Here is a 12133-nt window from a genome sequence, read left to right as displayed (position 1 = left end):
CATCGAAGATATGCTTAATTAGCTCAACACCAGCATCGGTTGTCGAGCGACCCCGTGTAAAACCAAACTGCTTATTATGCATTAAATTATTGACGTTAAAATGTCGTACTAATTGAGAAAGAATTAATTTTTCAAAAATCTTACTGAACGTTGGTAGCACAGATATCGGTCTAAAGTTAGTGGGGTCAGAGTTGCTACCCGATTTAAATAAAGGAGTTATTTTACTATGTTTCATTAAATCAGGAAACTCGCCGCAATCAACACTGTTGTTAAATATAATTACTAAGTCAGGCGCTATAATTTCTACTAAGGATTTGACAGCATGGACAGAGACTCCCCAGAGGTCATTCGTTTTTTTGACATTAACCGAATTAAACGCCTTTACTACATCGGAGGTACAAACACGTTCAAAATGAAAATCTCCACAACACTCTGGAGCGTTATCTTTTAATAGAGTAACAGCGGATGAGGGTGATGAATTTAAATCCTTAGTTGTGAAAACTGGTACGTCAGTGAAAAAATTTTCAAATTCTGTAGCTACTTCTAAATTGGAATCTATAATTTTGTTATCAATATTTAGTTTAAAATCATTCACTCTGTGTTTCGAGCGACCAGTCTCCACATTGATTACTTTCCAGGTTGCTTTAATAATGTTGGGACTATTTTTTATTCTTTGACTTAGATAATTTCGCTTAGCTATATGACAATCTATTTTAAACTTTTTCGAATATTGCTTGACATGTTCTTTAAATTCATCACTCGTGTTAAACCGCCGTTCCTCATACAAGGCATACAGTGCACGTCTTCGTTGATGTAAGTCCGCAGTAGCCCACTCACTAAAAACTGATGCACCACTAACTACGACCGATTTTGAAGTAAATATCGCATTATAATGATCCATAAAAGTGTGAAAGAATGAATTATACATACTATTTGGACCCATATCGGAAGACAAAAAGGGTAGCGCCTGAACTAGACTTTGCTTCATTCTTTCTACGCGGTCCGAGGTTACTGGTACAAAAGTTATTTGTTTTCTCAAAGTATTTTTCCTTAATGTCTCAAATACCATTAATTGACCTAAGTGGTCTGATTCTAAATTACTGATAACTTTTTTAGTAATAGGAACAATATCAGTGAAAATATTATCTATACAGGTTGCACTAGTAGCAGTCACTCTAGTAGGCTCCATAAACATGTGGTTGAGATTACCAGATTTGAATAGATTCAACAATCTACAAGACATTGTTGAATTTTCCAGAATATTTACATTAAAGTCGCCGCATATAAATAATTTCTTACTCGAAGATGATATTTTAAGTAGCACAGAATCCATTACACTTTCAAATATTTCAAAATTACTTAATGGCGGCCTATACACACAGACAACAATAAATTGCTCCAATTCTACTGCACTTAGTTCTATAGTCCGTTCAACAGACATGGATACAATATCCTTACGTTCCTTAAATTTTAACTGACTATTTAATATAATTAACGACCCACCATGTATGGAACTAATTCTGGTGAACGAACTTCCCACCTGATGATTATTAAATTGAGGCATTAATTCATTATTTGTTAACCAATGTTCAGTAATACATAAAATATCAACATAATAATCGTTCATAAAAAGTTCAATCTGTAAATCTTTTCCTCTAATACATTGAATGTTTTGATGCACCAGGTGGATATACTTTCCATGTTTACAGTATTTTTCATTATATTTATTTAAAACTAAATTGCCAGAGACAGAATCTTTTGTCTTAACAGCTAGTTTAAATCATTGGTTATGACTGGAACCAATTCCAAGCTCATACTGGGCTGCTCAATAGGAGCAGAGTTGTCTGCCAAATTCTTGGCAGAAATGTCAAGTAAATAGGATAGCGATAAAGCTATTTGTCTCTTGTAATAATTTGAAAGGTAACACTTACCTTTAGTCAAAAACACCATAGGCATATGGTATTTACTAACAAATTTGTTAGTGTCAATTATGATAAACTTACTACTATATGTACAAAGATTATATAGAGATATATTCAACTTATGTCTAATGTTATTTTCTGCCTCTGACATTTGCTCACAATAGGGGAATGTGAAAATAATAATTTCATGCACTGCAAGTGAATTTAACTGTTCAAAGTATTTAAGTAAATTATTTTTGTTCACATTTCCCCTATTACCCATAAGAATTGAGCATCTAAGCCATATCTTTATTTCTGAAGATGTAATAATGTAAGATGTGTGTAATGATATGTTAGTGTATTCCATAAACGAATTTTTAGAAAGTTCGTCACACTGGTCTCCATACATTTTTTATTCACCACGAGCAACAAAACACCGGCCAGTCGGACCGTGCGTAGTGTAGGGATCCGTAGTTAACCGTCCGTCACAATAAACCTTGAACAGGTGCTATTAATATCATGTAATTTATGTACAGTCCACTGCATTTACAGGTAGGTACAAAATAATAGATAATAGCGAAACACTGATTTAAACTTTCACGATTTTTATACATTGATAACGTATAGAAACGAAACTGGATGACGGACGGGTTGTCGCACTTTCAGGAGGCTCTAAGAAGGAACGGGTATAAGGTAAAAAACTCGCAACCCAGACGGAAAGCAAGAGGGAAACGTCTTGTTGTCCGGCATTTCTGCCGCATGGAATGCGGGTAACGGATTAAGTTGGAACAGTACTTGGAAACTATTCTATAAAGACAGTTTTTATCCAAAGTGGCAGGGCGCCTGAGGTCGCCAAAGGACGTTATTCCTTTCCAGTTATCTGGCTTTTATAAAATTAATTGCAGTTGTGGTAGTTTATATACCGGGGAAACAAAGCACACCATAGCAGGAAGAGCTAAGGAACATATCGCAGCTGTCAAAAATCGTCAGGTGAACAAGTCTGCTGTGGCTGAGCATTTACTGGAGTCAGGACCAAACCACTGGATCGAGCTGCATAACCCTAAAATCTTTTCCATGGATCGCCATTTCTGCAGAATAAAAGTGCGGGAAGCCATTGAAATAAAAAACATTGCAATTTCAATCGGGACGAGGGTTTGGGGATCTCATCCACATGGAATCCAGTCATTAGTATATGTAAGCGGAAACGAATATCGACAATCGAATATCGTTAGTGTCGACAGGGTAACATCCCTAGTGCGCAAAAGGTTCAAGTTTATAAACAAGACCAAGTGCGGATAGTTCGACAAACTCGCGCGGCTAGAAGATGTTGATGTCAACTTTAGCCAGCCTTCTCGAGACCACGGGGACAACGCCGTCCTCATGTCATATTATCATGGACTGACAGAACTCATCACGGTTCCTTTTGTTTGCAGTCGCACTCAGGGCAGATGAGCGGCGGGCACTACGTGGCGTACGCGCGCAACCCTAGCGGCACGTGGCTGTGCTACAACGACTCCATGTGCCGCGAGCTCGGCCCCCGCCCGCCCATCGACCCCGCCAGCGCCTACCTGCTGTTCTACGAGCGCCAGGGCCTGGACTATGAGAGGTATGCACACAGACGAGGCCTACACTCAACCCTAGCGGCACGTGGCTGTGCTACAACGACTCCATGTGCCGCGAGCTCGGCCCCCGCCCGCCCATCGACCCCGCCAGCGCCTACCTGCTGTTCTACGAGCGCCAGGGCCTGGACTATGAGAGGTATGCACACAGACGAGGCCTACACTCAACCCTAGCGGCACGTGGCTGTGCTACAACGACTCCATGTGCCGCGAGCTCGGCCCCCGCCCGCCCATCGACCCCGCCAGCGCCTACCTGCTGTTCTACGAGCGCCAGGGCCTGGACTATGAGAGGTATGCACACAGACGAGGCCTACACTCAACCCTAGCGGCACGTGGCTGTGCTACAACGACTCCATGTGCCGCGAGCTCGGCCCCCGCCCGTCCATCGACCCCGCCAGCGCCTACCTGCTGTTCTACGAGCGCCAGGGCCTGGACTATGAGAGGTATGCACACAGACGAGGCCTACACTCAACCCTAGCGGCACGTGGCTGTGCTACAACGACTCCATGTGCCGCGAGCTCGGCCCCCGCCCGCCCATCGACCCCGCCAGCGCCTACCTGCTGTTCTACGAGCGCCAGGGCCTGGACTATGAGAGGTATGCACACAGACGAGGCCTACACTCAACCCTAGCGGCACGTGGCTGTGCTACAACGACTCCATGTGCCGCGAGCTCGGCCCCCGCCCGCCCATCGACCCCGCCAGCGCCTACCTGCTGTTCTACGAGCGCCAGGGCCTGGACTATGAGAGGTATGCACACAGACGAGGCCTACACTCAACCCTAGCGGCACGTGGCTGTGCTACAACGACTCCATGTGCCGCGAGCTCGGCCCCCGCCCGCCCATCGACCCCGCCAGCGCCTACCTGCTGTTCTACGAGCGCCAGGGCCTGGACTATGAGAGGTATGCACACAGACGAGGCCTACACTCAACCCTAGCGGCACGTGGCTGTGCTACAACGACTCCATGTGCCGCGAGCTCGGCCCCCGCCCGCCCATCGACCCCGCCAGCGCCTACCTGCTGTTCTACGAGCGCCAGGGCCTGGACTATGAGAGGTATGCACACAGACGAGGCCTACACTCAACCCTAGCGGCACGTGGCTGTGCTACAACGACTCCATGTGCCGCGAGCTCGGCCCCCGCCCGTCCATCGACCCCGCCAGCGCCTACCTGCTGTTCTACGAGCGCCAGGGCCTGGACTATGAGAGGTATGCACACAGACGAGGCCTACACTCAACCCTAGCGGCACGTGGCTGTGCTACAACGACTCCATGTGCCGCGAGCTCGGCCCCCGCCCGCCCATCGACCCCGCCAGCGCCTACCTGCTGTTCTACGAGCGCCAGGGCCTGGACTATGAGAGGTATGCACACAGACGAGGCCTACACTCAACCCTAGCGGCACGTGGCTGTGCTACAACGACTCCATGTGCCGCGAGCTCGGCCCCCGCCCGCCCATCGACCCCGCCAGCGCCTACCTGCTGTTCTACGAGCGCCAGGGCCTGGACTATGAGAGGTATGCACACAGACGAGGCCTACACTCAACCCTAGCGGCACGTGGCTGTGCTACAACGACTCCATGTGCCGCGAGCTCGGCCCCCGCCCGCCCATCGACCCCGCCAGCGCCTACCTGCTGTTCTACGAGCGCCAGGGCCTGGACTATGAGAGGTATGCACACAGACGAGGCCTACACTCAACCCTAGCGGCACGTGGCTGTGCTACAACGACTCCATGTGCCGCGAGCTCGGCCCCCGCCCGCCCATCGACCCCGCCAGCGCCTACCTGCTGTTCTACGAGCGCCAGGGCCTGGACTATGAGAGGTATGCACACAGACGAGGCCTACACTCAACCCTAGCGGCACGTGGCTGTGCTACAACGACTCCATGTGCCGCGAGCTCGGCCCCCGCCCGCCCATCGACCCCGCCAGCGCCTACCTGCTGTTCTACGAGCGCCAGGGCCTGGACTATGAGAGGTATGCACACAGACGAGGCCTACACTCAACCCTAGCGGCACGTGGCTGTGCTACAACGACTCCATGTGCCGCGAGCTCGGCCCCCGCCCGCCCATCGACCCCGCCAGCGCCTACCTGCTGTTCTACGAGCGCCAGGGCCTGGACTATGAGAGGTATGCACACAGACGAGGCCTACACTCAACCCTAGCGGCACGTGGCTGTGCTACAACGACTCCATGTGCCGCGAGCTCGGCCCCCGCCCGCCCATCGACCCCGCCAGCGCCTACCTGCTGTTCTACGAGCGCCAGGGCCTGGACTATGAGAGGTATGCACACAGACGAGGCCTACACTCAACCCTAGCGGCACGTGGCTGTGCTACAACGACTCCATGTGCCGCGAGCTCGGCCCCCGCCCGCCCATCGACCCCGCCAGCGCCTACCTGCTGTTCTACGAGCGCCAGGGCCTGGACTATGAGAGGTATGCACACAGACGAGGCCTACACTCAACCCTAGCGGCACGTGGCTGTGCTACAACGACTCCATGTGCCGCGAGCTCGGCCCCCGCCCGCCCATCGACCCCGCCAGCGCCTACCTGCTGTTCTACGAGCGCCAGGGCCTGGACTATGAGAGGTATGCACACAGACGAGGCCTACACTCAACCCTAGCGGCACGTGGCTGTGCTACAACGACTCCATGTGCCGCGAGCTCGGCCCCCGCCCGCCCATCGACCCCGCCAGCGCCTACCTGCTGTTCTACGAGCGCCAGGGCCTGGACTATGAGAGGTATGCACACAGACGAGGCCTACACTCAACCCTAGCGGCACGTGGCTGTGCTACAACGACTCCATGTGCCGCGAGCTCGGCCCCCGCCCGCCCATCGACCCCGCCAGCGCCTACCTGCTGTTCTACGAGCGCCAGGGCCTGGACTATGAGAGGTATGCACACAGACGAGGCCTACACTCAACCCTAGCGGCACGTGGCTGTGCTACAACGACTCCATGTGCCGCGAGCTCGGCCCCCGCCCGCCCATCGACCCCGCCAGCGCCTACCTGCTGTTCTACGAGCGCCAGGGCCTGGACTATGAGAGGTATGCACACAGACGAGGCCTACACTCAACCCTAGCGGCACGTGGCTGTGCTACAACGACTCCATGTGCCGCGAGCTCGGCCCCCGCCCGCCCATCGACCCCGCCAGCGCCTACCTGCTGTTCTACGAGCGCCAGGGCCTGGACTATGAGAGGTATGCACACAGACGAGGCCTACACTCAACCCTAGCGGCACGTGGCTGTGCTACAACGACTCCATGTGCCGCGAGCTCGGCCCCCGCCCGCCCATCGACCCCGCCAGCGCCTACCTGCTGTTCTACGAGCGCCAGGGCCTGGACTATGAGAGGTATGCACACAGACGAGGCCTACACTCAACCCTAGCGGCACGTGGCTGTGCTACAACGACTCCATGTGCCGCGAGCTCGGCCCCCGCCCGCCCATCGACCCCGCCAGCGCCTACCTGCTGTTCTACGAGCGCCAGGGCCTGGACTATGAGAGGTATGCACACAGACGAGGCCTACACTCAACCCTAGCGGCACGTGGCTGTGCTACAACGACTCCATGTGCCGCGAGCTCGGCCCCCGCCCGCCCATCGACCCCGCCAGCGCCTACCTGCTGTTCTACGAGCGCCAGGGCCTGGACTATGAGAGGTATGCACACAGACGAGGCCTACACTCAACCCTAGCGGCACGTGGCTGTGCTACAACGACTCCATGTGCCGCGAGCTCGGCCCCCGCCCGCCCATCGACCCCGCCAGCGCCTACCTGCTGTTCTACGAGCGCCAGGGCCTGGACTATGAGAGGTATGCACACAGACGAGGCCTACACTCAACCCTAGCGGCACGTGGCTGTGCTACAACGACTCCATGTGCCGCGAGCTCGGCCCCCGCCCGCCCATCGACCCCGCCAGCGCCTACCTGCTGTTCTACGAGCGCCAGGGCCTGGACTATGAGAGGTATGCACACAGACGAGGCCTACACTCAACCCTAGCGGCACGTGGCTGTGCTACAACGACTCCATGTGCCGCGAGCTCGGCCCCCGCCCGCCCATCGACCCCGCCAGCGCCTACCTGCTGTTCTACGAGCGCCAGGGCCTGGACTATGAGAGGTATGCACACAGACGAGGCCTACACTCAACCCTAGCGGCACGTGGCTGTGCTACAACGACTCCATGTGCCGCGAGCTCGGCCCCCGCCCGCCCATCGACCCCGCCAGCGCCTACCTGCTGTTCTACGAGCGCCAGGGCCTGGACTATGAGAGGTATGCACACAGACGAGGCCTACACTCAACCCTAGCGGCACGTGGCTGTGCTACAACGACTCCATGTGCCGCGAGCTCGCCCCCGCCCGCCCATCGACCCCGCCAGCGCCTACCTGCTGTTCTACGAGCGCCAGGGCCTGGACTATGAGAGGTATGCACACAGACGAGGCCTACACTCAACCCTAGCGGCACGTGGCTGTGCTACAACGACTCCATGTGCCGCGAGCTCGGCCCCCGCCCGCCCATCGACCCCGCCAGCGCCTACCTGCTGTTCTACGAGCGCCAGGGCCTGGACTATGAGAGGTATGCACACAGACGAGGCCTACACTCAACCCTAGCGGCACGTGGCTGTGCTACAACGACTCCATGTGCCGCGAGCTCGGCCCCCGCCCGCCCATCGACCCCGCCAGCGCCTACCTGCTGTTCTACGAGCGCCAGGGCCTGTACTATGAGAGGTATGCACACAGACGAGGCCTACACTCAACCCTAGCGGCACGTGAAATGCCCAAATCGTGTTACTGTAATTTTTGAATAGTTCCTTCGACATCTCCACGAAGTTCCTGACATAAATGACAACGACCAATACTTTCACCAAAAACGTACATAATTAAGTAGAAAAAAAAACTTCAGAATTACTTCCATGGTTTCAACGCGACATTGCACTTCTAACTGAAGGTTTAGTATCGTCTACAAGATTTTAGTGCCTAATTAATACCAAAGGATAAACAAAACTTTCAAACGTGCAATAGGGAGCGTGCATGAACTGTAGGAGGCAGCACAGGAGCCGTCAGATTTTTGGCGCGAGGCGTAAATGTGATGTTTTTTGTTCCGATGTAGCCCACAAGATGGCAGAACCTACTATACACATGAAAACACGTGACATGTACATGTGCATGTTTATGGTTCCGATTCAGGCCACAAGATGGCAGACCCTCCAACGCGCACGGTCCCTATTATTCATAACGTTATAACTTATAACACTGCTGCAACACAGGCATATTTTGCAGGTACCTACCCGACATCAAAGGCAAAGAGCCCATCATCAAAGACTCGGAGACTCTAGACCCCGACGAGAACGACTTGCGGAAGATGTGCGTTATATCGTAAATATGTACGGTGTGCCGGTTGGTCGGTGAGTTCATCAATAATTCATGTACACGCAGCAAAACGTGCTAGGCGTCTTAATTAATTAATTTAATTTTTATGTGTCTATCCTCGTGCCGCCCACCATACAAAATTATATCTAAGGAAGCTTGAATCAACTTGTATTTTTAATTGGGTTGATTTTTATTTGTTCGAATATTTTACGAGACAAATGAAATGCTACTTTGTTTTAATGAAGCTTGACATTCCATCAAAATGGAGTGTACATCCTAGTGTACATTGGGCGGCACGAGGCTATGCAATTTTGCAGTGTGATATACACCGTGTAACACGAGTAACTCGAGAGATCTTAACAGTGTATTCCTGACCACATTTAAAGACTAAAATATCTCATAATTGTTTCTGGTAATCGCCTAGTTTCAGAGTTAATACCAATTAAAAACATCTTCGTATTGTGACTTAGTGCATATTTGCATAACGCATTTTTGTTGGCGGTGATGCCATTATAGGACATAGTCTAAATAACCTTATTGATAGATGTCAAAAAGTGACAAGAAACACTTTTCAAAAACTAGTTTTCACGATAAAATTCATTTTAAGTGCCAGATTTTCCAAAAAAAACATTCACTTTTTATGTAAAAATACATTCAAAAAATTGAAATAAGTATAAAAAAAAATTTTTTTTCGCGAATTTTGCATAAAATCAAGTAACATTTATATATTTTTTTTATTGGCCTCGGAAGTGCATGGTTAAAATCTTTCGGTTTCCTCGTGTTACACCGTGTATAGACAGTAGTTCAAAATTCTACATATTATATTTCAAGTAGGCCTCAAGGGTCCTGTGACATGAAAAATAAATATTAACTTTCATATATACAACAGCCAGTACCTGGGTAATCATTAGTACTTTAATGTATGTGCAGTTCTTTACATCGATATGCAAAGGCCACACGTTTGTTGGAGAATAACATGAGCTGTTTATGAACTTGCTGCTACCGCCATCTACCATAATATAAAGCAACTTATTAGCGCTAAGAACTCAAAGCACTCGTGTTCTAGTGAATCCAAGTGAAACACAACTATTATCTAATCATTAATCAATATAATTATTATAATCTACATATTTTGACAGTTTGGTCCGCAATATAAAAATCTAACTCATACAGTCGCCAGAGCGACCAACGTGCTCACATATATCTGAACACGCCTCTATTATCAAGGCGACGAGTGCGTGTTCAGATATTTTTAAGCATCTCGGCCGCTCCGATATATCTGTTAGCGACTGTACAATACAAATAAATAATACTCAAAGTGTATAGTTTTATATCACTTTATAGAACAAAAAAAACCCTTAAATAATATGACCCATGTCATTTTGCTTTCGGGTATGGTATAACTGAACTGTCAAATGGTAATTATAATATCAAAAAGGAATAAATGTAATGTTCCTAATAAAATTTATGTTAAATTGGGATATATTTCAAATACATGTTGAAATATATCTTGCTGTACAGTGCCTAAGGAATTTATGGTGAAATATTTATTATTTATAATTCTGATTTAATTCTATAGACATTTCAAATAATATAGTATAAAAATATGGATTATAGTAAATGGTCGTGGTTAGATATTTTTGGGAACGTGTCCATATTTTTAGACTCGACCTTGTCAGGCAGCATTTTATAGTTATTTTGTAAATTTAATTGATCATGTATGTAATTTCCTTGATGGAAAATATTTTTGGTTTTATTAATTGTAACTTTTTAAAGGTTATATTTAACCTTGGGTTATTACAGGAAGGAGGGACTTAATACATAAATTAACACTGAAAACTATACACTACACCCTGAAATAGTTGAAAAGGGCTAATTTCAAAGTATGCTGTGAAAAAATAACAAAATTTGTTTATCTTTGATTCAATCTATCTCTGACAAATTTTATTATATTGAGAAGATTGCAGGCCTCTGTTTCACCATGCTGACGGTTGTCACTTGACAATGACAATTCGCCGTACATTGCTAGTCCAACCGTTGTCACTTACCGACCCATAAATGAACATGAACTTGTTATTGTCAGCTGACAATTGTCAAGTTGGTTGAATCTTCTTCTATAGAGTAGAAGTATAAATAAAATTTAATTTATGTATGGTCTCTCTCAAAATTGTTATTGATTCTGTTGTATTCGCCGCAGTTTATGTTAAAGCTGGCTTGTTGTCTAAAGTTGATACATTCCTTCGTCATTCGAAGGCTCGTTATAGTATTTTAATATTATTTCCGCTTGGTACAAAGCTTCAATTTATACCAAAAATTGCGCTGAGTTTAAGGGAACAGCTAAGTCAAAAATATACTTTATTAACCTTTTTGCAGTCCTAAAAACGGTGTAATGTATGTATATTGCAAATATGTCACCAATGTGACACTTGTCATCTGACAATGACAATTTATCCAGACTTGCTCATCGACCTTAATAAATAAGAATCGTATAATCGAATGTACAATGAAGAATAAAAAAAGTGTCAGATGACAATTGTCACTAAAATTATCTCTAAACTTTGATCAAGAATATAATTTCTTTTTGGCATTGTACCTTCACACTTACAAGGAAAGGTACCCAACTGTCCGGTTCCGATTTGATTTATATTTATATATGTTATAGAGTACTCTAAATTAACGGACACGTATTTTTTTTTAGCTGCCCAAACTCAACCTATTGGGAGAAATTGTCCTCCAAAGTACTAAAAAGTTACTAAATCTTCTAATTCCTATAGAAATTGATGCTCAAGCAACTTGCTAGTTTATGGCTGGTTTGAGTATATGTTTGAAAGCAGCAAAAAATTATTAGCACGTGTTTTGTTATATCGGCTAAAACTTATTTTTCCTAAAAAAAATCGACATTCGAAGTTTTATAATATCTTATCGCTAAAATTACACATAAAGACGGGTGTTTTTTAGGAAAACTTGAGTTTAAGCAGATATAACAAAACACGTGTACATTATTTTTTCCTGTTCTCAAACATATACTCAAACAAGCCATTAACTAGCAAGTTGCTTGAGCATCACTTTCTATAGGAGTTACAAGATTTAGTAACTTTTTAGCACTTTGGAGGACAATTTCTCCCAATAGGTTGAGTTTGGGCAGCTAAAAAAAAATACGTGTCCGTTATTTTAGAGTACTCTATAACATATATAAATATAAATCAAATCGGAACCGGACAGTTGGGTACCTTTCCTTGTTAGATCATTAAACAACGCTATAACACCCAACAA

General features: G+C 47.4%; 1 protein-coding gene across 1 annotated transcript in view; it reads left to right on the top strand.

Annotated features, from left to right (window-relative positions):
* The window catches only part of LOC133529336 (ubiquitin carboxyl-terminal hydrolase 32), a 110050-nt gene extending 99946 nt beyond the window's left edge, over nucleotides 1-10104 (top strand). Inside the window, exons 33-34 of the mRNA XM_061867032.1 lie at nucleotides 3335-3507; nucleotides 8771-10104. Coding sequence (XP_061723016.1) covers nucleotides 3335-3507; nucleotides 8771-8870 — 273 coding nt within the window. The 3' untranslated portion in view covers nucleotides 8871-10104. The remainder of the gene's footprint in view (nucleotides 1-3334; nucleotides 3508-8770) is intronic.
* The last annotated feature ends 2029 nt before the right edge of the window (nucleotides 10105-12133 follow it).

The sequence above is a fragment of the Cydia pomonella genome, chromosome 20 (genome assembly GCF_033807575.1).
Source record: "Cydia pomonella isolate Wapato2018A chromosome 20, ilCydPomo1, whole genome shotgun sequence".
Lineage (NCBI taxonomy): Eukaryota > Metazoa > Arthropoda > Insecta > Lepidoptera > Tortricidae > Cydia > Cydia pomonella.
The sequence above is the reverse complement of the archived record's forward strand: the minus strand, read 5'-3'. Positions and strand labels throughout refer to the sequence as shown.